Consider the following 26412-nt stretch of genomic DNA (forward strand, 5'->3'; position numbering starts at 1 on the left):
GACGTATCTCTGAAGACAATGGGCTCAGTGGGGCTCCTTTAAATAATCATAAGTCCAGAGGCTCACGATAGAGTATTTCATTAGTGTGGACTATTTATAAATCCTGACGCCCATGTATTTTATTCTTTAGTGTTCCACCCTTTATAATGAGTGATGACAGATATAAGAGCGTGAATATAAAAAGCTACTTTTAATGGTATAATTAATGCAGAGGGCTGGAGGGGGGTTGACATTGAATAATTATGTTTTTAATGTTTTTAGTTTCTCATGTGTTTACAACATTTGTATTTTTTTTGTTTCCCCGTGTCCTGCGGCAGTCTGATCCAAGAAGCCGCCTTGGAAGGTATCGTTCAATTAAAAGCTAGGGGAGGCTGGCGCAGCCGCAGCGTGACCTTTCACCCTTGTCCCTCCTTCCCCTCGCCAGCCTTTTATTTCCTCTCCCTCGTGCCTTGTTCTTATTCTCCGCCTGGCGGAAAGAAAAAAAAGCCTCGCTGGGCTGCGGCAGGCAGGCAACAGTTGTATAGCGGTGGTTGCCAGGGAAACCAGCGTCCATGTCACCTTGTGATTTTTCGCGGATTGATTGACTGAGAGGAGGGGAGTTGTTGATGGGGGGGCAGGCGGCACTGCAAGCATTAAAAGGCAAGTGTGTGTGTGTGTGTGTGTTTGTGTGTGTGTGTGTGTGTGCGTGTGTGTGTTTTCCCCACCACTAGGCTGACATTAATGCAGAGAGGTGTATAATCTCAGTGACACTCTGCGCCTTGGGTGAGGTCGAGTGTTGTCTCAGGGAAGAGTGCATAATAAGAAGCCCTTCGTTGCCCCTGCAGCCATCAACAAACTGCTGCTGCGTCTAAACTCTGTTTGGACGAAAGATACTGATTAGTCCGCTTCATCTGTGGATTTTTTTCTTTTTTTTTTAAAAGCCTATCCCGAGGGAGAAGCCAATCAAACGTGAATTAAACACCATTAAAGACCCACAAGCTGTGGCTGGACGTATGGATGAATCTATTCTGATAATTATTTTCTCGGCTGCCTATAATTGTTGCCTTAAGCTAATAAGGTTCTTATTCTTTTTGGTGTTTTGGATCCTTCTAAATCCCCGTTCACTGAGCTCAGAACGTACTTGGATTTAATTGAAAAAAATAAATAAAAAATAGATTCCCAGATGTGTGCCCCGCCAAGGATTAAAGCCAAACCATTTTCTCCATCTGCATCATTTCACTTATGTCGGTTTCATTGAGCTATAATTACCCATCGGGCTCAGTGTTCTCCGGTGTCATCCGCACAATAGGAAATTCTGGTGTAATAGCTCGTTATAATGACTGGCTCATTAATTGAGATCAGTTATTTGAATAATAAATATGACATGATGGGGATTTCTCCTATGGGACGCTGTTAAAGTAGAACACTGGTAGGGGGATCTTGCCGATGCTTAACACACTTCCTAAATTTGTGTGGAAATTACAATATAATCGTACAACTGGGAAATACTTTTTATGGCACCTCTATGTTGTTGTTTTTCCCTTTTTTGATATGTAAATAGTACATATTTTTAAATACACTGCCTTTACAAAATAATCATCGTTACTTTAAAGTGATATTAGTTTAAAAAAATATGAATTATGAATTGTGATTTGCAGTGGTTTAGAATTACACTGGTTCACAGTTACAGCAGTTTAGAATATTCTGTTTACCTAATTTAGCTTCATGAGAATCCAAATATTATAAGCAGCGTCATTTTATTTTATTTTATTTTATTTTGGTCACCATGATTACAGGTGTCGCTACTGATACAAGTTCATGTAGGTAGGGCTAGAACTGTATCAAATAGCTTACTAGGCATTGCTAAATAGTGTTGTTTCGATTATGGATTTCTCGTAATACGAGAATATCATGCCGTTTACAGCCAAGAGGATTTTAGTCAACACAATTCCATGTGGTAATGCGTCTGCCTCCCTCGGTCGTTGTTCAAGGCTGCGTGCCTCCATAGGAAACAAATTGCTTCCTGCTTACAAGGGATCCTCAGGAAATGATGCGTGCACTCGTGATGTCCCATTGCACCAAGACTGCAACATACATTCATTTCCCCTCCTGCTCCTATTGGACACTCACTTCTTTCATGCTTGAGAAGCATGCAAATTTATTATTATTATTATTATTATTTGTTGAAGACTGGACACTGCCATCATTTGCATTGCATGTATAAGCACTATTTGCAAAATAATTTGTCGAAATAGGACCGCAGATGTTATGGTGGAATATGGAGCATGCATGTATTTTTTGCATAATGCGAGTGACAACTGTAGATGCAGTTGGCTTCATGACCGGACTCTTGACTCACTGTTATTTTTTTTTACAACTGTAGGAGTAATTTGGATTATTGGCATTGTGCTCGCCATTTATTAAAAAAAAAATAATAAATAAATCTGTTGCATTTGAAAATGAGTAGCGTTTTACCCATAACACAAGATTTGTGTATGTAAAAGTTGTATAGACTGATGTAAATCCAGATAAGAAAGTCAAATTTCTCTTTTTGTCATTTTTACTCATGACGGAAGCTAAGTTACTTTTGTGTCATCTTACGTAATGCTCATGTATGTTAATGAGCTAGACGTGTTGTCTATATTGACTTATGTTGTTTCACAACACCATTTGATGTTTCAGTGTTGTTCTATGTTCATACTAAAAGACATTTGTTGCGCTGCGCTGCCTCGTTCTTGTCAGAGGGCACGCCGACGATTGAGGAAACTGGAGGTCTGCGTCCAGTTGAGCCTATTCTTGTTTGCTTTTTGTTTTTGCTTTAAAGTCTGATTCCGTTTTGTGGTGGTGCTGCTTGGATCTTACAATGACATTACACAATTCATCCATACTCCCCCCATGGCTCCATTCGCACGACATTTCAAGCAAATCATTGTCCTCTGTGGGTGGTCAGCCCTTTCTGGTCCAACCCCCCCCCCCCCCCACCGCCACCCCGGTCAGAAGACATATTCTGCAATTTTGCCTGAAATAAATCAATGCACAAATAGGATTTACTGGATATTAGATTCACCATTTGGGGGGGGGTATGGGATTTATTTTATTTGTTCAAAGCTTTGCGGCCTAAATTAAGTTTTACACGGCAGGGTGTGCTTGCGTGAAGCATCCACACCTAATAGAATTCTGCAGCCATTAAGAAGCAGGGCTTGACTGACAGCTCAGCCCTGTTATCAGTCTGCGTATAAGCTTATCGTATTGCACCCTGTCAGCAAGTAAGCACAAATTGCATCGCAAGCCTTCTGCAAAATGGCTCAGTAAATACACGTCGTGGTGATAATTATTTACCGTTATAATCATGTTGGTGTAATGTGTCATCAAAGTCAGCCGCACCCATTTATATTTGAAACTACACGGAAAAACATGGTGCTTTAATTCCGTGAGGTTAAGGTTGGTTCAGTACTCTGTTCCCAGTAGGCCAATGAGAGAGAGAGAGAGAGAGAGAGAGAGAAAGAGACAGAGAGAGAGAGTGAGAGAGAGAGAGAGAGAGAGAGAGAGAGAGAGAGAAGAGAAAGAGAGAGAGAGCCTTTTTAAAGACAACGACTGTGGAAAGCAGACACACTGTGCCCTGTGCCGGGCACCACCAGCTGGGCTTGGCACAGCATCAACATCATTAGCGCCAATGCTCCCTTGGCCCATAGAAGCCTTTTTGTGGGGGGGGAAGAGGAAGGAAGACACAGTCTCCAAGGGAGATTGCCTTGTGTCCTAGTGTCTTATATAATATTTGACATCCTAAAGCCACAATATGTAATCTTGAAATAACAGAATCATTTAGATGGATGCACGGACTTCTGATGAAGATAAGCTACCCCTATTCATTCGATATCAGTTGTGAGTCCCAACCTCAGTATTATAATTACAATTATCCAATTTCACCTAATCAGGGGGAAAAAATCATTGTGTATCTGTCTATGCCAGTGATGTATAGTGACAGGTAGAAAAATTCAATGTTCTTCCTCTTGATGGCAGAAGTACAATAAACCTGCGCATCCATCCATCCATCCATTTTCTGAGCCGCTTCTCCTCACTAGGGTCGCGGGCGTGCTGGAGCCTATCCCAGCTATCATCGGGCAGGAGGCGGGGTACACCCTGAACTGGTTGCCAGCCAATCGCAGGGCACATAGAAACAAACAACCATTCGCACTCACAGTCATGCCTACGGGCAATTTAGAGCCTGCGCATCCACTTGTTGTCAATTATAAAACAGAGTAAGAGCTTTTTGTTCAACTAAACAGGCCCAGATTTTACCCTGAGTAGTAATAAAATAATGAATAGATTTGTGAGTAAATTGAGATCATCATTATTTCGGTATAGAGTGTATACTTTTTGTGACATTTAGGTTTGTTGCTGTGCCATCAGATTTTTCCAATGTAAAATATGTGCCTTGGCTCAAAACATAAATCTGTCGTAATGGTGCAAAAGCCAGTGCTGCTCACGTGTAGTGTCAATACTAACAATTCTGTTACAAAATGTAAAATGTAGGTGAAGTCTAAATGAATCACACTGAAAAGGAAAGGTTTTAAGATGGTTAAAACAGGTTGTTCTAGTAGCTAAATTTAACTGGTACACACATACTGATTATCTGGCCTAATTTGAGATTGTTTTATTTGTATTTATTTTTTTCCCCTTTCTTCCAATCGAAGGTAGCAAAGGCTCAATATCTGTAATATCTCTAAAAGATCATCCTGTGTGAATATCCTGTGGTGTGGTAATGTGTGGATTTGTTTTCTACCCAATCTGCTCAGAAAACAGTCGGGGCGACAATTCTCAGTGTTATACCTGTGTTATACCTGTGTTATACATGTTTAATATTTAAGAATTAGAAAGATGTTTGCATGGCATTTCTCCCAAGTCTTTCCCCACGATAGAAATGACAAGAGTTTGCATCTGAAATGACAAACTAGATAAGTTGACAGCCTAGCTTCTTCCATTTCGTCTACTACTACTACTACTTTTTGTTCATACTTTACGGCAATCTGGATGTCCTGTGGCACCACACTGCCTCTCGTAGGTCCGTCTTGGTACAAGAGCAGACAGAAACCCGTGACTGTTGTTGGAGGTATATGCGTGTGCTATGTTGGTTATCTCGACTACACCACGCACACTATATATAAGAGCAGTAAACACACTTGGACTGTTTCACAATTTAAAAATTGGTTACAATGTTAAAAATGAGTGGACCCCACTTAAGCAGTAATGTTCCACAATATAATGTGCGCACAAGATATAAGTCGTTACATTAGTGATGTTCTGCCGCGGTGCTGTGATATACGAGGACCTTAGAAGGCTGCACAGCCATCATGAGTTGAGACAGCGGGGGGGCATGTGTGTCACGGTCACACTAGTGCGCAGGAATATTGCCTGGCCTTGGGGGAGGATGGGGTGGTCGTGACAAGCCATCATCCCTGGTGGAGCCAGCCCTCCCACCTACTCATAAAGACAGGCACGCACGTCATACTGTGCAGAATATGGAGCATATTATGGCAAGAAAACATAAGAACACGACATCACTCACAAAGAATAAGGAAGGACGAGCTAGCAAGTCGAAGAAAAGAACTGCGACAAGTATGCCTCAAACGTCGGACAAAGACTTGGAGGGCCGTCACCTTGTCCTACGTCTGATCTTGGTGGCACCAAAAGAAGTTACTCCACAAATACTTTTCTTTGGCTTTTTGTATGTTTTTTTTTTTTTTTGTGCTCAGTGCAATATGGCTAAGCAGAGTTGCAGGGCTGAAGTCAAGTCATGTGACACAAAGTCTTCCCATGTCCTCAAAACCTGGACTTAAGTCTCCAATTTTTAGAACTTGGGACTTCCTGGGCTAAAACTTACGAAAGACTCAACTTGTCTTTGACTTGGTATTCAGGGGGCTCGACTTGACATAGACGTGAATGACAAGTCTCGCCTCTTTACATTTTAAAGTCTGCATTTTTAAGATAGTGTGCCATTTGTTTTGGTTTTGAAAGAAAAGAAAGAATTTTTCTGTTAAAAGTGCGTGAACCTGGCAACCCACCAGTATGCTATGACGGATAATGTAAAGGCCAACTCATGAACCAAGTATCAAGGAGGAAACTCACAAGATATGTTTATGACAAAGCAGTGAAAAACAGAATGTTTGCAACTCAAAGATGAGACACAACTTCTTCATTCAAGACACTGCTGCTGCAAAAAAAAAAAAAAAAAAAGTACGTTGTCTGTTTCTTCAACTGATTTAGGACAATTTTTTCATCAGTGAATCCGAAAATGACATCCGTTTCGCTTGTTTTCTTTTATCCTGAATTGTTAACAGTAATTTAATCAGATATTATAAACTAGTACATGTAAATTGAATGTCACCTCATCATTGCTCTAAATTCAGTGCATGAACCTCCAAAGCAAAAGTACCTGTACATTTGAGCAAAAACGTGACCATAATTCAAAAAGTCCAAATTGTCCTAAATCAGCCCAAAAATCTTAGACTATACATTTGTTGTTGACCAGTGTATAAAACCCACAAAGACAGCTAGACTGCGTTAACTTCACAGTTTAGTTCAGTTCAACCGATAGCTGGTCAAACATTTACTCAACTTCGTGTCGGTTATGCGTTTAATTGAGAAGACAATAAAGAAATAGACAATACGAAGCTTTGAGTCCACTGAAAATGTGATTGTGTGTTCGTGCAGCTACGCAACTATCTCCAGGACAGCTACTGATTTTAAAGTGGCTAGTGTGCTAATATATGTTTTGACTGAGCAAGATTGTCTGACTTGACTTGTGACTTCTTTAACAGAAGTAATCATTTGATTCAACTTTATTATTGCCACAGTAACTTGAAGCTTGCTTGAAACTTAAATGTGCGTTGCACAGGGTAAGCATAACTGCAGAGAAACACGTAACACACAAACACAAATATCCCAATTGGGTAGCCTCTAGCCTCCGTAGCCTTCTGGCTAAAGCAGCCTGCAGGCAGTTTAATGCTGAAGGGAAAGGTCCTCGTATTAAACCATGTTTTGATAAGACATAGTAGTTGGTGACATGCTGCTAATTGGTGAAAGTGGGCAACCAGCTGTCACTTGAAGGATCTACATGGATAACGCTACTTTGCAGCCTTTAATCACCAGGTCAAATTATAAAGTTGCATGATGTTTCAGAAAACTAACAGGGGTGTTTAAGTTTGAGCTTTTTTAATTTCTCTTTTTTTGAAGGGGGGGCAGATGTAAATTCCTTCTATAAATATGTGTTTATTTTCGCTGGCAGGGAAACGGAAAAGCCAAAAAAGGTTACAGAGGAGGGAGAGAAGCATTGGAAAGCTCTGTCGAAATCAATAAAAAGAAAATATGGATGTAAAGTCGTAGAGTCTGGAGGCAACTTGTGTATGTATGTATGTATTGCGGGGCGACAAAATAATCCAATTTTATTCCTTCCATCCCCACATAAGCATCTCTTAGGTTTTAGACTCAAGACGTCTGCAGTATTCCGCCCTTACTTTACACACTTTCAAGTGTGCTTACATTTAGAGTGGGACCATGAATGTGCTTTCACATAATACATTTGGCACCATCAGTAGATCTATTACCCATGGTTCCTCCACGGAAAAAAAAAATATATATATTTTTTTCCCTGTGACAAAAAAACAAAACAAAAAACATGCATAAATAACTAAAAAGAATGCGGAGCTGCTTTGAATGTAGAATTGCAACATGAGATAGTTGGGGACAAACCCCACAAAAGAAGACAAAATGGCAGCGATGATAATGGCAACGCCCCTCACTTTGATAATGTAATGAAAGCGCTAGTGCGAAGGTTGGATGGGAGAGTGTTAAAGGAAAAATGAAGATGATAAAGAAGATATTGACAGAGAGAAAGAAAAGGAGAAGAGAGAGCGAGAGAGCAAGATGGAATTGCACGATGCTGCATTACTCACCCAAATCATCAGACAAGTCCCCGCTTAGAAACCTGAAACAGCCACAATATGCCTTATAAATCACTTCTCTTTCGCACATTTCAGCTTTTTCGACGCATTCTATCACTGCTCTGCACTGCTTGCAATGCAGCAACTCACTTTTATGGGCAAATGTGAGTCACACAGTACGACACTCAACGGCTGAATGGCTACATCGATAATGGAACGGAGCCTGAAAACTACAAACAATGAGAGTGGGTGTTAACACAACTACAAACTGTATAGAATGTCCTTTTTAGGCACAACGTGGCTGAACAAAAATTTGCTTATCTTTGCTGATCTTGTTTTATTATCAGGTCTTCAAAAACAGAAAAGGAGGGGGGGGAGGATAAGCAATTGGAAAGTTGGTAGACGTGACATTAAAATAACAACAAGCTTTAACAACAAGCCAACCATTTGTTTAGTTTGCTGATCTTAACGTATTATCTCCACAGGGCTTCGATTAACTTCGAAAACAAAGCAGGGGGGAAAAGGCAAATCGTACTTAATGGTCTTTTTACAAGCAGCTTGACAAACTATTGGCCGACAGTTAGCTTAGCATTGCTGATATTAGTTTATTATTCTGTTTTAGCATATGTTAACTTCGTATAGAACAGTATATAAGAGAACAGCAAAATGAGAGAGGTGAACAAAATCATGTTAAAACAGTTACAAAGGTTTTGCAGCCATCTTGACCAATTAGCCAACAAACAATTCTAGTTTTTTTTTAGTTTGTTTTAGTAGAGCTTAACGTCGTCTTAGTTCTAACAAGATAGCGTGTAAAAGTGATAATTGGACATTGCATTAGAAATCACTGTAAAACTGAAATGTTCCTTTGAAACACAGGTTACAAATTAGCCAACAAACAGCCTCAGTTTATCTTAACCTAACTCTAATCTTCGTTCAACTATTTCTGCACACGACGTATAGTGACAGGCGGAGTAATTAAAATCTCTTCTGCTATTGGGCACTTTTCGTGACATTTCCGTGGTGTGCCGTGAATTTTTTTTTTTCGAATGTAAAATGTGTGCCTCGGCTCAGTAAATGTTGCAAAACTTTACCATCATTTATTTTAGTTTAGCATTTTATCTTAAAATTTGGAATTAGAATCAGTTTAACGACAAAGTGGAAAAACAAAATGTCTCCGATTATGTCGTGTAAATCTGACTAAAACACAGTATAAAATGTTAATAGTAATAATAGCAACAAGTAATAATGTATTACATATTGCGCATTTCAATCTCGTGCTAATTTAGTCATTAGATTTGGAGTAAGGAATCGCTTTAGTACATGTGCAGGACTCTGATTAGCTCCTCGGCAGGAGTCGGTATTCTTGCCAAATTGTAATTGTGTGCAGACATTTAGCAGCATGTAAACACCACATCCGCGCGTCTAAAGCTTGCTCACACTTTCTTGCATTAATCATCGCACTTTTTTATTTATTTATTTATTTATTTATGGCACAGAGAAAACTCAGCTTGACAAATGCCGATTGTAAGTCGTACATTTTAGGGGGGGGGGGGGGTGAACCGACAGCGCTATTTGTGAATTAAATGCCTGCATCCAGTGCTTAGTGGAGCGACGCACATGCATATGAACTCGGTAATGAAATGAATAATTAGCCCACTCGTCTAGTAAATCATCAAGTCCCACGGGGGCTGTCTGTGAAGCGAGAGCGGCTGCAGCGCCGACAAAACAGCCAAGCTTCCTTCTCGGTGGCAGACTGTGACGCTGATGGTTGCTGCTTGCGTGTGCGCGTGTGTTTCCACGCGTGCGGCTGCATGTGTGTGTCGTTGCTATGTGGCAGCTGCAAACCACTGATGCATGGTGAATAACAGGTCAGGCTTAATCTCGTTAAGGCTAATCAGATGTATATGATATGTAGAAACCCCTGCAGCTGCACTTTCCTGTCCATCACCTGACCGGTTAGTGTGTGTTGGCGTGTTTGTGTACCTTTTTGTGTGTGGAGGTGCAACGAGAAAAGAGGGATGTCATTTTTCAGAGTGCTACATTATCAGAGGAATTATGGAATTATGCACAGGTGGATGGATGACGTGAATACTGATGCAGCGGGTAGGAATATATTTGTATAAATGTTCGCACAGCGGCGTTTTCACCCCTGTTCCAAATGAGGAAGCCGGGTGCACCTTGGGTAAATGAGGCATGTCTCCGGGGAGTTGCATTTTGTCGCTGAGAGTATGTGTGTGCATGTCACATTCACACCTCTTATCGAGCCACTGTTTGTTTACTTTCTCACATAAGCACTGGTGTGTTTTTTATTTAGTTATTTATTTTTTTAATCAAAGAATGATGGCCCACCAGCTACCTAAAGTATGTCATACAGTTGGGAAACCGCAGTACTTTGTCTCCTTTAAAAACTACAATTCCCTAACTCAACAAAAAATCATTTGGGATTCATAAAACTTGACAACTGAAATAAACTTTAACTATCTCGTCAGCGCAGCAACATAGATCAACGGAGTATACACTGCGTAACACAAAGCATCTTGTATCTCAAATCATCCTTCCCTATTGAAATGAATGAAAATGCCATGAATCCGTTGCAGCCTCTCCAAAAAAAAAAAGCAAAACAATGTTGTAATGTGTTTTTTTAATCAGAAAAATAGTGCTCTACAATATTGTACTTGATAAAAACACGCAGTAATGACATAATTCAATAGAATGTAATCGATTACAACATTTTTGCCACATTTTTTTACTTCAATTCAATGGGCACTGTGCTGCTACTTCTGGTGTAAGTTAAGCAGACTTACAGCTCCAGCCGTCCTGTGTGAAGTTTGCATGTTCTGTGTTTTCTGGCTTTTTTCCCCACACAAAAGCATCAATGTTAGGTTGGTGAATTCACCACAAAGTGCTTTTTCCATGACAGTTTTATTAAGTTTCTTACTTCAATGGGGTTAATATTTGATTTTTTACAAGAAGAGTCATGAAAGTGGGTCTCTTTTGGTAGCTGTAACATGTTTGGTGATTTCATATGTGAGCCAGCACAAGAGCCTACCATCTTGTTTGAAACCTTTCCCCTCAGCATCTGAGTGTCCCTGTTGGTTGGAGATTGGTCTCACTTAAAGCACTTAAAACAGCCCTCAGCAGCTGCGCTTGGTGGTGAAACAAATATCCAGATCACACTTGGATTGTTTTGAAATGGAAGGCAATCTGCCAGAGATGTAAGCCATCATTTCACATTTGCTCCCTTGATCTGCTCCTCTTTCACGCGGCGCCACCAGCCTCTGGTTTCCATCACAAGCCAATACATTGAGGATTTACTCTTCTCCAAAGACCATGAAGTGTGGGGAAAAGAGCTGAAATATGACAAATGTGTATGGTCAGAAAATATGACAAGTTTTCACAATTCGCACACAGCGGCGAGCAGCAATGATTTAAATAATTAACAATGGGGAAAGAGACGCCGGGGAGTCGTAAGACTGATGCCCACATTGCTGCCTTTTGTCCCTCTGAGGCATTTACTTTAATGAGCCACATCTTTCAGCAGCTGTGTGGCTAAGACAGGACTCTGTCAATCAAATCATGTCTTTATAGAAACGGACGAAGACCTGGAAATGAAAAATTGCCCACCTAACTTTATATTGTCACTGTGCAATGGAAACATTTGTAATCTAACATATGAAGAAAAATACATTTGTTGTTTGTTTTTACTTACATTTGTAAAAAAAAAAAAAACTCACCTTGTTATTGCTCCGCTTTGAATACGTTACGTATAAACTCAACTGCCACTGGATTATGTACACCTGAGCTCTAATACAAGGTCTGAAATTTACAAACATAGTGATGCTTTATTTTGATTAGCACTGTTAGTAAATATTTAGTATTATGGTTGCAGTTTGCAGTGGTGTAAAAGTGTTTGAATTTGATTTGCTACATGAGCGTAGAAATCTATGAGAACCCAAACTCATACACTTTATATGCACGAATGTTAATGTATATGTATAAAGTATCTGTCTTCTACACAATGTCCAATTACAGCAATAAACAAACTTAACCTCTAACAGGACACAACAATTTGGGGAATTTAACATGACAACATGTTATACTTGGCCTTTTAAAAAATTTAAATATATTAAATTCATGGTATCATCATAATGTCATTACATTTGTATACATTTTTTCCACTCTGTTCAATTTTTATCACCCTGGATATAGTGAAAATAAGGGCTATATTAATACTTTACGCCAGCGAGCGTTAAACAAAAATGAGCATTATTATCTTTATAAAGGCAGACTTTTTTGATACGTCTCTTGTATCGCTTGTATTGTACTGAGTGTACCTAATCAAGTGTCTGCAAAGTGCTATAATTACCTCATTTGTACAATGGTAGTTTCGAATGGATCCCCAGTCCCAAAATAAATGTGTTGATTCAATGAGTGCAATTATATCGAGCGCTGAGTTAGAAGCCCAGTTGCATGCCTTTGTTGGAAAAGCCAATAACTGAATGACTAGACGTGGGTGAAAGTATGTATTTATTAATATATTAGGGTAGGGTAAAGTGTTTATTTTCTTTTTTTTGGGGGGGGGGGGGGAATAGATACAGTAGTTCAGCGGTGTATTGTGGATGGTAATCAATAGCGCTTTTTAGTGTATTTTATCCCTTTGTAATGTACTGTACTTTGGCTGTAACATGGAGTGTACCACCCAGAGTCCTCCCATCTGGACTGGTCGCCTGGCTTACACTGCCGTCTCTCTGGGAGACGTGAACACCCATCAGGAGTCATTAGTTTCCACGGCGACAGGCCAGAGACTCTCCCTGCTAAAGCTTTCTCGTTGCTGCGAACAGTGTTCTGGAAATTTTACTTACATGATCAGACACTGTGTTGACTTTTGTTTTTTTTTTAAACACTATTATTCCAATGATCCTACAAAGGCATAAAATGCAAGATGTTTTCATAGAGGAAAAAAGAAATACTGCAGTACTTTCTCTTACAGTCCATTGCGCGTTTTTAGTTTGAATTTTTCTCTCACTAGCAGTGCACTAAACTAATATGTGATTCATTATAAAACTAAACAAGTTCGTGACTAGGTATAGCAAGATATTGTACAGTAGATAATTATAATTGCTTTTGTTGTTTTGTTTCGTGATGCTTGCTGGACAGAATTTGTGGGACAGTTTTTTAAGTTTTGGCCCAAAGCCTATTAGTACTAAAATCTGCTGCACCACACAACAGAGAAAGGACAGGTACAGCCGGCAGCAACATAGTTAGACAGACACAATAAAAGGTAGTTACGCACTGCATGTTTACCTTCCTGCACGTAGCTTGGAAAAAACTTCTCGAGTGAAAATGATGCACTGTTTTATAGACCTATTAGTATTCCCCCTCAGTTTGTGCTCAGTGATGTAAAATGTCTAATTTTGTGCAGTCTTATTTCATTTTGACTACTTTTACATGACTTTTTAAAATGCAGTTTTCATGTTCCTTCTTAATTTGTGCTCAATGCAGACCTACTATATACAGTGTCATTAGATATTGTGCAATTTTGAATCGGGTTAATTTTACTTTATTTGACAATTCTTGAATGTGTTTGTGTAGTTATGTGTATTCACATTTACTGAATATACACATAAGTACTTATGCCCCTGCTATGTTGCATTTTTTAAGGGATGGTTTTTTTTTTTTTTTACAGTATGCACGTCTATTGTAATGCACTAGTAGCTATTGTAGCCATTTATTCAATGCAGCAAAACACACAACACATAAACAAAACACATAGACACTCACACATTGACCACACTCATGCAGGAGCTGCTGTCGACTACAGCTCACGCCCAGGCACTCATTGAGGTCGATCGCCACCCCACCAGGCCCCGCCTCTTAAAGGCAGATCCGCATACACAGACACTATGTACAAAACAGTATTTTCTATACATTTTACCCTTACAATTTGTTTTTGTGTGTTCAAATACATTTGCACTGTGTTTGAACATGTGTTTTGAAAAGCCTGCGGGAGGGTTCAAACTTTTAGTTTTCTATCTCACAGATTTTATTTTGGAATAATACAGACTTTTGCTTCAATCAATGTGGGTCATGATTTCATGACCATGTAAAAATTCATCACTGGGTGAGACATTAATTTCAGATTGAATCACGATTTTCTAAAAAACATCACAAGCTATTTTCACCACAGCTCCATCTCCTGGATCTGGCGGGGCACTGCCCCGCTCCGACCCGATGCAAAAATCACCTCCGAAGCCTCACATTATCCCCTTCCCGCTTGCAGACGGACGCGGCCCTGATGTACGACGCCGTGCACGTGGTGGCGGTGGCGGTCCAGCAGTCGCAGCAGATCACCGTCAGCTCCCTGCAGTGTAATCGCCACAAGCCTTGGCGCTTCGGGGGGCGCTTCATCGGCCTCATCAAAGAGGTACTGTAGCGCGTCGTCCACCTTTGACCTGCTAACTGCTGAGCCGTGTCACTTTGATGAAAGCGGACTAACGTGCGGAATCACTGATTGTGTAGACCCTCATTTTCTGTCTAAAAGAACCGGTGAATACATCTTAAACATCTCCATTACCTTTCTTTCTTCAGCGTGTATCTCCATCCATGTCGATATCAAAGCGTCTTCATTCTAATGCGGGTCAGCAGCTTGCTCGCTTTGTTCTTGCTGCTCTTTCATTCTGGGGATGTTATCATTGCAGGTAATTTTCATGATCATCAATGTCCCGTTAGTAATACTGGCACACTACCCCCCAACCCCGTCTTCTCACCACGCTACTCAGGCTCTCCAGGCCCGTCTGTTGCTTCAAAGTGAAACTTGCGGCAGGCACGCATGATGAACTCGTCACTGTTTTCTCGCTTTTAGCAGCTTTGCCGTCTCCCGCTAAATTACTGCGGCAGACAGCGAGAGGAGAGAGCTCGGTGCAGTGCGTGATTCGGAAATAAAATGAGGTGGTTAGAGGTTAGATTGATATTGTGGAGAAAGACGGCGGTTCAGCTTGATGGAACGGCTGCGCTGAGAGGCTGAGGATTTTCATTATCATTATCAACATTATGTTTATAGGCTCATTGGGATGGCCTGACCGGCCGCGTTCTCTTCAACAAGACCAACGGACTTAGGACGGATTTCGACTTGGATGTCATCAGCCTGAAGGAGGAAGGCCTGGAAAAGGTGCGTTATTGCAGTTGAACTGTCTGCTGAATGGATGTTGAACAGAATTGTACAAAATATGCAATATCCTCTTGAGAGGTTCTGGGTTCTCCGTATGCATACGTGGATTTTCTCTGGGTTCTCCGGCTTCCTCACACATTCCAAAAAAATGCATGTTAGGTCACTGAAGACAATAAATTGGCCATAATTGTGAATGTAAGTGTGAATCGTTGTTTGTCTGTATTGCTGCAATTTGGCTGGCAATGAGTACCCTGCCTCTCGGCCAAAGTCAGCTGGGATAGGGTCCAGTTTACCCATGAGCTTTAAGGACTAAAAAAAAAATTCTCTTTATGTATTTTCTGGTCAAAAAACTGAAACTGTTAGTCATTTCCAGTAATAGCAATCAGTAAAAAATGATTTCCCTGGGAGTGCCCCTTTTTCATCGCCAAAATCAATACACCGCTGTCTTGGGGTGACATCAGAGACAGAATTGGAGAGCAAATACACCGCATAGCTGCATGAATGTGCACGGACTTGCCTCATGTGCAGCTTTTCTTCTGCAATGATGCGTTATAGTGATCGATTTTAATAAAAACAAGCCTACTCAAATGTATCTAACCTCACTATGTTCACTTATTGTCTGTAAAAAAATATCTAGACTTCCAAAATAGGCAGGAATTGCACCACAAAACGCATACTAGTTCAATAAAAATAATATGTCCGCGCCTTCTGCTGCAGGCTGATGTGTCGTTTTTGACCAAAATGTGTACGGGCCATTTCTGACTGCATTCTTGTGAGAGCACACTGACCGGACGAGACGAAGTGTGATGCTGAGCTGTCTCCACAGATCGGGACTTGGGATCCTCCGAGCGGTCTGAATATGTCTGAGACTCACAAAAGCAAGACGTCCAACATCACTGACTCGCTGGCTAACAAATCTCTGCGTGTATCCACCATACTGGTAGACTAAATTGGCTATAAATAACAGTGAGAGCCATACAAAATTTCACAAGCTGACCTTTTCTTCACGTCGCCACCCTCGACAGGAGGAGCCGTATGTCATGTTTAAGAAGTCGGACAAACCTTTGTACGGGAACGACCGCTTCGAGGGTTATTGCATCGACCTGCTGAGGGAGCTTTCTGGCATCTTGGGCTTCCAGTACGAAGTCCGGCTGGTTGAAGACGGCAAGTACGGCGCCCTGGATGAGAGCACGGGCCAGTGGAACGGCATGGTGCGCGAGCTCATGGACCATGTGAGTCTCCAGTTTCTTCAACTACACGCGAGACAAACAAATTTAAGCAACAATCGGTGATAATTGTACCATTTGTACCAAAATGGATGCATGGAGGAATATTAGCGGACTAGCCAGGACAGCACTTATATTTTGCTACGCCCTGGAGTCTGTTACAGTTGTAACTGTTAAGTCATGTGAGCACAGCTTTTACGTAACTTATAATATATATACATTTTAAACATTCATTTTTAACAAATTGTTTCCTGTTAAACGTCTTCAGACTAAAGTAATTATATGTATCTGAATTATAGAGGTATCAAATGTATTTCTTTGATTGTATGTTTTTATAACCTGCTACTTCCTGCATAAACATTGCTCAATGTTCTGATACTAAGGCAACCAACGAAAGATTTTTTTTTCCAGCTCCTTTAATCAAAAACCATAAGAAAATGCTAACTCCACAATCAAGACTGACGGTCTAATTACATTTTTCTTTTTCCATCTGTGGAAGAAGCTCTCCTTCCTGTCAGATAAATCTAATTCCAAGATTGTTGCCTTTCTGACTCACCTGCGACACCATTTAGGAAAGTTCAAACATAAACCGTAAGCTGTTATTTCCATTAGAAATAAAAAGGAGTGTCTGTTATCTAACTGAACTAATGACCCTGATTATTTTCCCTCTTCCGGCTGGGCTCTTCACCCTGTGCACGTTGACCCCGCTGGCTGTCGACAGAAATCAAATGCTAATTTGATTAGTCTCCTCTGCTGTTTTTTTTCACTGGCGCAGTCACCTACCCAGCCTCATCCACTTTGCTCTTACGGTGTCATTGCAGAAAGTCGACTTGGCGGTCGCTCCTCTTGCCATCACCTATGTTCGAGAGAAGGTCATTGACTTCTCCAAGCCCTTCATGACGCTGGGGATAAGTATCCTGTACCGAAAGCCCAATGGCACCAACCCCGGGGTCTTCTCCTTCCTAAACCCTCTCTCACCTGATATCTGGATGTATATTCTGCTGGCTTGCTTGGGTGTCAGTTGTGTGCTGTTTGTCATAGCCAGGTAACATGACACGTTCCCCTCACTCTCACCTCACTCCGCTTTCTCAGTCCCAAAAATGTTTCCTGGAATTTTATCATAGAAAAACTATCACATCAGTTTCCTAACTGCATCATAATGTTACTCAGTGGCACACATTACCAACCTTATTCCCAGCACTCATTTTGACACAGTAAAACAGTAAATAATAGGATAGATACAGTTCGCGGAATTAGGCGAAAAACAACACTTATTTCAAACTTTTCAACGCGTGGTCCAAAGTTACATTTTTTTTGTGAGGATCTGGAAAAAGGTGTTGATACAGGAATTGATTTTCACTATTAAAAGGCATCAATGGAATCCCCCATCGCCGTTAAATTAGTACATCCTAGCTCTTCGTCATCGCAGATTAAACAGACGAACAATACCAAACAAACTCATATACAGCCCTTTGCAAATTTAGTTTTTCCCTCTTGACAACAGTTTGGCTTTGTTGCAGGTCTGCGATTTTCTGCGTGATAAAAGTCATAGTCAGAGCGCAAAGAGCATTGCGCAAATAGCAAAAATCCACGAGTAATTGACGCCCCCTAAAAAGGTTTGTAATTGCCTATAGAAGCTATAAGATGGCGACAAAGGACAACTTAGCTTAAGAAAACTCCTCAACTCACTTCAACATACTTCCTTGACACTAAAATGCCACCAGACAGTACTGTAATTGCTCAAGCCTAAGCACAAAAACAGCAAAAAGGTGAGTTTTTCAGGGAATAAAGGAGGATAGGTTCCATTAAAAATCTGCAAACAGGCAAATTTGCGAATGCCAAACCAGAAATATGTTGGGGTTCACTGTATACCGTAATTATAGTGTTGCTAAAACAACCATTTTGATGGGCTTCGCCATTAATTTTCAGAAAAGGGTCACACTATTTACACACACTAAGACGTTATTTTGGTGTCATCATTTCTGTTTAATTGAAAGAATTCTAAACGGTTCCACTCCAGTCCAGTAGGTGGTGGTAATGTGCACTTCAGATCAAAAACCAAACCACACTGTACAATTTCTGTAGAAATTATGTAGTTTTTGTGTAATCGTGCTAACACACAAACAAATCAATACACAGGGCCGAAAACATCAGACGGCAGACATTAGAACCCCTGGTGTAAGCACAATTTTAATGGAGTGTCAAGGACCCTTTGAAGTTAAAAATCAAGACGAATAACTGATGACTCTGATCTCATTGCCGTAAATGGGTAAAAAGAAGGGAAACTACTTGATCATCGCTTGGAAAGCTGCAAAAAATATTTTAAAAAATGCTGATATTGTGCAGAAACACAGTTTTCCCTCCAAAACAACCCCCCACCACCAAACCCTCCCCACCATAATGCATGACCTTTATAGAGAAATGGGCGTTAACCCCCGGTCTCGGTGTCGGGGTTTAATGCACATTTCGCCCAATGTTACCGGCAAAATGATCACACGAGAGGAAAAGCAGCAACTGTCACCTAAGTTAGTTCAGAATATGCAAATGTTACTGAGTATTTAGCAACCGTGGCCGGGTAAGTGACGAGCATGCAATCATATTAATATTCATCTCATGAAACCCGCCCGGGTGCTTTGATCTAATTGTGTATGCATCATGAGTTTAATTGCAAACCACAGCGGTAAAAATAGAAAATCTAGCCCTTGTTTGGTGCACTATATTAAATTTTAAAATGCTCACTAAATGGTAGGCAGTCATGTTCTGTCATAGTTACATCCCCCCCCCCCCCCCCCCTCCAAAAAACAAAAAAACAAAAAACAAACAAACTTTGCTTTAATACTTTGCCAGGAAAAGAGTGTTGGGATTCACTGCATATAATCAGAAACAGAATCATCTTTATTTTGCCAAGTATGTCCAAAAAACACACAAGGAATTTGTCTCCGGTAATTGGAGCCGCTCTAGTACGACAACAGACACACTTTTGAGACATAAAGACATTGAGAAAAACACTCACTGAGCAATAAAGGGTTGCTAGTTATCTGGTAATGCCGGTACAATTAAAAATAATAATAATTTTGACAATTGTGCAAAAAAATGCAGACTCCTCTAGCACTTAGAGCAGTTCGAATGACCATCGTGCAAAGGGCGCCGAGACTTAAGGAATAATCTGGGACAATGTCGATACTCCTCAGTGAATAAATACAACAAGCATAAAGGTGTGATTTTGGGCGGGAAAAAAAGTTTTAGTATTAACAGAATGATCTGAGAGAAAAAAGTCTGAATTCTACAAAAATAAAGATGTAGTTCCTGAGGAAACATTGTTATTTTATAACAATAAAATGTTTAGGCGTATAAAAGTACACCTTTGTTGTTGCAGACTTTTGAGGATGCAGGTTATGACTTTTTTGTATTAACGCAACTTTGTTCTCATTACATTTTAACTTTATTCTCTCATCTTCAGGAATGTTTCCTTTTAATATTAGGGTTTTTTTTCTAATACTTTTACAGCTCTATTTTCATAACATAGCACTTTGTTTCTTGTGAGATTCAGATTTTTTTTTTCTTGAAAAATTATGACTTTTATTCTTCAAAACCTTTTTCTTATAACTTTTCAAATTAAGTCTCGTAATAACATGACTTTATTTTGGTCACCTAATGAAATTTTTCCTTGTAAATATTATGACTTTACTCGAGTAACATTACGACTTTTTCATAATAGTACAACTGCTTTCGTAACCGTGCAACTTTTTTCGTTGTAATATTGTGACTTCACTCCAGTGAACTTATGACCTTTTCTTTGTAATATTACGACTTTACGTTGGTAACCTTATAACTTTTTTCTCTGTAAATTACGGCAAATTAAGACTTTTTTTGTAGTTTGCGACTTCATTCTACCAACCTTACGAGTTTATTCTTTTTAGTATTACGGCTTCATTCTGGCAACCTGAGTTACTATTTTCTCGTAATCTTACAAATTATTTCGTCTAACCTTAAACCGTTTTCCTCGTTCACATTTATTCTGGTAACCTTACGACTGTTCTTTGTAATACAGTGGACCCCCGCAAACTTGCGGTTCAGCACCCGCGGATTCACTCTTCTAATATTACAGCCTGTTTTGCGTAACTTGACTTTTTTGTTTGTTTGTTTTATTCCTGTAACCTTATAACTTTTTCCCTTGTAATATTAGGACTTTATTCTCGCAACATTGCCTTTTCCATGCGGCCTCAGTCCTCCTTCGTTCTTTCCCAATAAACTGTTGGGAGTTCATGAAATTGTGGTCTTGCACAATAAAACACAGAACACTTCAGTCTCCTGCTGGGGATTCACATCTTTGAAGCACATCCCACACACACAAACACACACATCTTTTTTTTCTCTTTCCTTGCCTGAATGCGTTATCCCATCTGAAGCGGGAGACAAACACTCTTCTCCCAGCGGATCCTTCCAGAGCTGTCTGTGCTTGAACGTATTTCTCTCTTTATTAACAGCAACAAATGATATTTTCTCACATCACAAGTCTCTTTCAAAGTAGAAAATGTCATCCCGCCCAGGAGAGTGGATGATTTAAATGGCATCTTTAGTTGCAACTAGTGCACCTTTGAAATCTACTGAGTGGCGATTTAACACCCTGAACATTAAGTCCTCACTTGGCCTGAGAGCAAGTCAACAGATCTATAAAGCAAGGCGGAGTAATTGAATCCAGGGGACAGTTAAAAGGAGTGCTGTTGCGTTATTGTGGAAGCAGAACAGAGGAGGCGGCGAGAGAATCCTTTTAGCATTCTGCACGCAATATGACATGTGCTCGGTGCGTGGAGGTGACCTGTCCACGTGTTCCTCATCCTCTTCTTCCCGGCGATCGGCGTGCCGAACACAGTCTGCAGGAATATAGACTGGCTTCAGGCAAAGGTCATACGGAGGAGCTCGACGTTCACGGAATACACATGTAGACGCCGAGCGAGCGGGACAAACCCAATCCAATCAAGCGCGTGTTGCACAGATTTACACCCACACCTTTTATGCAGCTCTTAGCACAGAAGCCTCAGGCTGCGGATCTGCATTATAATACCATCTATGTGCGGATACATAAACACAGTCAACCATCCCCCTAAAGAACTGACTTTGCATTTAAGTTAGCATACATACGGTATATCGCCACAAGGCCATCTTGCAGTTTCGCGTTACTGTGTCTCCAAGGAAACAGAGCTTACTGACATTCGAGCAAATCAGCAGCTGCGATGGCACTGACAGAAAAAATGATAGTGTGGAACAGCGGCCATTTTCGAAAAGATGGTTTTCAAGGGGAAAATGAAGGAAACGGTGGAACATGAAGAGCAATCTTGCCAAGGCGGAACCATCCCGAATGTGTCCATCTGACTCGTTTGCCAAGTGACATTGTTCCACTCCTACACAAAAATATTGTGCAAACAGTATGGAAAAAATACAGTAACAACTGCAATAACACATAATGGATGTTAACTGTATTACAATGCTCCCTCGCAAATAGCAACGGATCGGGAGCGAGCCCTGCCGACGCGAGTAAAAAGCCGTCAGTAATTGACGCCCCCTGAAAAAGCTTTATCATTGCCAAAGAATGGTGGCAAAGCACTGCTTTTCTATTATTCAGGGCGATGGCCTGTCGAAATGAAGCTCCTCCCCTTACGTCAAGATCGTTTCTTGGATGCCACAAGATGGCACCAAAGCGATACGTTTAGCTTCGACAGGGCTTTTAGGGCGTATAGGTGAGTTTATAACCAATTAAGGAAGGCTAAGTTCCAACTCAAGGATTGAATCGCAACTCTGCGAGGGGCCACTATTATCAAATGACACTGTGTCGTGGAAATGTGCACAATCCTGCTTATTAGCAAACCAAAACAATGACATCAAAAGTCTGGTATTGTACTTTTGTGCACGGTGAAGGTTAAAAAAAAAAGTAGATATGTTGAAAAAAAATAGAAAATACAAAGTTACCTTAAATGTAAAAAATATATACTGTGTATGTATTAGGTAGTTTATTAAAAGAAAGAAAAAAGATAATTCAGTAAAAATCTCACAAAATAAACTATTACTGTCTGATATGGTTGTGTAAAATTAATCTCAACAAAATTGTTTGTGATTCACAATTTAAGTATCGAGCAGGTGCAAAAGCAGGACACGGTCACTCGTTACTATCTGCAAAATGTTCATAGGGCCCAATCACAAGTGCCCCAAATGCTAATGGCAAAAATGGCGTATGTCAGTCACGCCCACTAGGCCGTTTTATGGATAGATAGTTCAAAAAAAGAAGAATTTTGCCAGTTGGATGTGTTGCTGTGTTGAGGGGTTGTTTCCGAACACCTGAAGGGCCTTTCAACCTTGCATAAGCCATGTATCAAGCACTTCAGCACAAACTCTATCAGCGCCTTGATGATTAACACTAACCCATTCACCTCACACTAATGCCACGCCACTTTCACTGAAGCTAATTAATAAGAAATGTCCACGACTGACCTGAAGACACTGACACTCAGCCAAAGCAGCCCCGCAGAAGTCCAAGCTAAAATTTGCTGTTTGTGTGTGTGTGTGTGTGTGTGTGCGTGCGTGAGTAATAGCCAGTGGACTTGCTGCATAGAAGACGACAGCTCCTGACTCAGGGAATCCAAATGAGCTCCAAAGATCATCACGCACTGGGACATTATCACCAGTGACAGTGTTATTCCACATTATTGATCCATTCTCACAATAAAGTGAAGGCATTTGAGAATGCCAATAAGTTGATCTCGGTGAAAGCCTGAATGATTTGGTCTCGGCACAAGTTCTGACCCTGAGGCCGCAGCGCTGCATGCGTCTCGCTGGCGCACACACACACACACACACACACACTAGCTCTGTATTTATTATACTACTGTATGTTTAATTGTAAATGAGTATTAGTTCCACACTTATAAGAATGTTACAAGGATAAATCTGCAGTGTAATCAGATTAGAGTTGTAATTTTATCTTTTAGAGTATACTTTAAGAAAGTCATAACTTAATATTATGTATGAAGTTGTATTTTGACAAGAACACTTTATCTAAGTCCTAATTTTGTCAGAATAATGTCTGTAGACAAAAAAATATATAATAGTCATATTTTTACAAGAAAAAAAAAGTCTTTGTATTGCCAGAATCAGGCGCACTTTTACAAGACAAATCATAAAGTTTCAAGAATAAAGTTGTATTTTTACAAGGAAAAAAAGTCTTGTAATACCATGTGTAATTTGTATTGTTACCAAGTACCACATAAAGCTATCCCTTCCATTATTTTAAACTTAAACATGTCACTTTAACTATGTTTTTAACTATGTTTACCTGATATCATTCCTTTATGTGCTTGTAACATCACTACTATTTTTTCTCCTCCTAAAGTCACACTCTTCTCGTTAAGTTTTGACAGTGTTTGGACTTTTTCCTCATAAAAAAAATTATGACTTCATCCTCGTAAAATTCTGACTTTTTTCCTCATAAAAGTAAGACTTTACTCTTCTGTTATTATGATTTAGTGCCCACCCTCATAATATCATTTTTGTGTGACTACAGCAGTGAACCTGTTGTGCTCTTTTGAAAGGAATATTTCACTGACTTGCTTCTCTGTCCTCTCCCCTTTGCAGGTTTAGCCCCTATGAGTGGTACAACCCGCACCCATGCAACCCAGACTCGGACATAGTGGAAAACAATTTTACGCTGCTCAATAGTTTCTGGTTTGGAGTTGGGGCTCTCATGCAGCAAGGTAGTTGCCTCAGCCTGTGGAGCTCTCTATATCCCACTGTCTCTCAGGGTTGTAATCTTTTTTGTTGTTGTATACAAGCCAACGGCGACAGAGAAATAGACATCTGGCGTTCTCCAAAAAAAAAAAGATTCCAATGTATTAGAGCATTAATTTCATGATAGCCAGTGTCCTCTCTCTGTCTGTGCGTGGCCCATCAGCGCCTAGAGACCAGTGGGGTGTGGAGTCAGGACGTGAGGTTACCTTGGGTACATGACTCTCTGGCCCAAACAGCCCGTCACTTCTCCACACTCTGCCTATTCATCGCCACCGAATGCATTCGATGCATGAAAACAACCTGTCTGCGGGACATGTTTTATTTTATTTTTTTCCCCCCTTGCATTATTCAAAGCGCTCACTTGTGCCAGCGACTGGATGGGGAAGGGGGGGAAAGGGGGGGGGGGTCGTAAGCGTAGTTGAAATCCAACAATTATCTTTTCTGAGAGCTTTTTTTCAAGTGATTTCATCTTGAAGTGAAGCGAGCGGCGCATCCGCTTCGGATGAATAGAAAGAAGGCAAAAAAAACAAAACCTCAAGAGAGTTCTTGACTGTTTGACTGTTTTTGGAGCAAGCAGTGTTATCTTGTTGTGCGTTGTTACGTGGTGCAAATAGAGCTCGACGAGTGAATGCGAGATGAGTGGCTGCGGGGATGAATATATTTTGCAGCTTAACTCCTGCCGCCTCCCTCACCTCAGGCTCAGAGCTCATGCCCAAGGCGCTGTCGACGCGAATAGTGGGAGGCATCTGGTGGTTCTTCACCCTTATCATCATTTCCTCCTACACGGCCAACCTGGCCGCCTTCCTCACCGTGGAGAGGATGGAGTCGCCCATTGACTCCGCCGACGACCTCGCCAAGCAAACCAAGATCCTCTACGGCGTGGTAGAGGACGGGGCCACTATGACCTTTTTCAAGGTAGAAAAGAAAAATGCCTTCCTGTTTCCTTTTGCTCTTCATTATAGGTTATCCATCAAATATACTGTTGATAATCAAATAGGGCTGGAGGGGTAAAAAAATCAAATAACTCTGGTAAGTCGACGTCAAAAATATAGGTCAATGCAAAATTCCTGCCCCGAAGCTCCGCCGGGACCAAAATATAGATCAATTCCGCCCGGAACCGCGTTTGCGCCGCCGGAAGCAATGTTTCATACGGACATTTATTGCACACAATGTTAGGCCGCTGATAAACTTTGCCAAAAACGACAGAAGAGCGTTTGTAAGTGATTTTTAAGACCCCGTTACATGTCTACATTGCTAACTGTTTAGCATGTAGCATTTTACTGCCTCAAATTCTGCACACCAAATTTAGACTATACACTCAGTACCAGCATATGCAGCTTAAGAATTGAAGTAAAAATATAATTCATTTTAGCAGTAGTAGTGATTATTATTCAATTATTTGACCAAAAATCAATAGGAGAATAGATTCTGAAAATATCGAATAGTGACAGCCCTATAAAACCAGACAAAAAAAAAGGATTACATTTCAAGTTTTCTCAATTATGACTGATATATTTTCTATCCTTTCATAGTGGTAAGGTTAGGGTGCCACCAGTAGAACTTATTCACTGGTTAAAAAAAAATAAAATAGGCGAAGAATAATGTGGCAGTACAACTACTTCTTTTTATACTTGGGTCACATGAATTATCTTTGTATTACTCTTCCATCACATTTCTTTTTTTGTCACTTTACATACACTTGTAAGCCAGTTGTAAGTTAAAATGTTACTTAAAACTAACTGTGCAGTAAACAAACAGTTTGAGTGCAACTGTTTGATGCCATAAAAAAAATGTTTTTTTTATGTTTCCAAAAACAAACATTGTGGTCGGCCTGCGTCCTGGAATGGAATGTGTTTGAATGTGTTTCTTATATATATATATATATATATATATATATTGTATTACTCTTCCATCACATTTCTTTTTTTGTCACACATTATTCTTCGCCTAAAAAAAAAATATATATATATATATATATATATATATATATATATATATATATATATATATATATATATATATAAGAAACACATTCAAACACATTCCATTCCAGGACGCAGGCCGACCACAATGTTTGTTTTTGGAAACATAAAAAAAACATTTTTTTTATGGCATCAAACAGTTGCACTCAAACTGTTTGTTTACTGCACAGTTAGTTTTAAGTAACATTTTAACTTACAACTGGCTTACAAGTGTATGTAAAGTGACAAAAAAAGAAATGTGATGGAAGAGTAATACAAAGATAATTCATGTGACCCAAGTATAAAAAGAAGTAGTTGTACTGCCACATTATTCTTCGCCTAAAAATATTTTTATCCAG

The 26412-nt window shown here is 40.2% G+C and overlaps 1 protein-coding gene across 2 annotated transcripts in view; it reads left to right on the forward strand.

Moving 5' to 3' along the window:
* The window catches only part of LOC133468502 (glutamate receptor ionotropic, kainate 2-like), an 84363-nt gene that overhangs the window by 39927 nt on the left and 18024 nt on the right, over positions 1-26412 (forward strand). For both annotated transcript variants that reach the window (XM_061754494.1, XM_061754496.1), the window contains exons 7-13: positions 14200-14343; positions 14980-15087; positions 15914-16027; positions 16113-16319; positions 17135-17358; positions 23940-24058; positions 24790-25007. In XM_061754494.1, coding sequence (XP_061610478.1) covers positions 14200-14343; positions 14980-15087; positions 15914-16027; positions 16113-16319; positions 17135-17358; positions 23940-24058; positions 24790-25007 — 1134 coding nt within the window. The remainder of the gene's footprint in view (positions 1-14199; positions 14344-14979; positions 15088-15913; positions 16028-16112; positions 16320-17134; positions 17359-23939; positions 24059-24789; positions 25008-26412) is intronic.

This window comes from Phyllopteryx taeniolatus, chromosome 18 (genome assembly GCF_024500385.1).
Source record: "Phyllopteryx taeniolatus isolate TA_2022b chromosome 18, UOR_Ptae_1.2, whole genome shotgun sequence".
Lineage (NCBI taxonomy): Eukaryota > Metazoa > Chordata > Actinopteri > Syngnathiformes > Syngnathidae > Phyllopteryx > Phyllopteryx taeniolatus.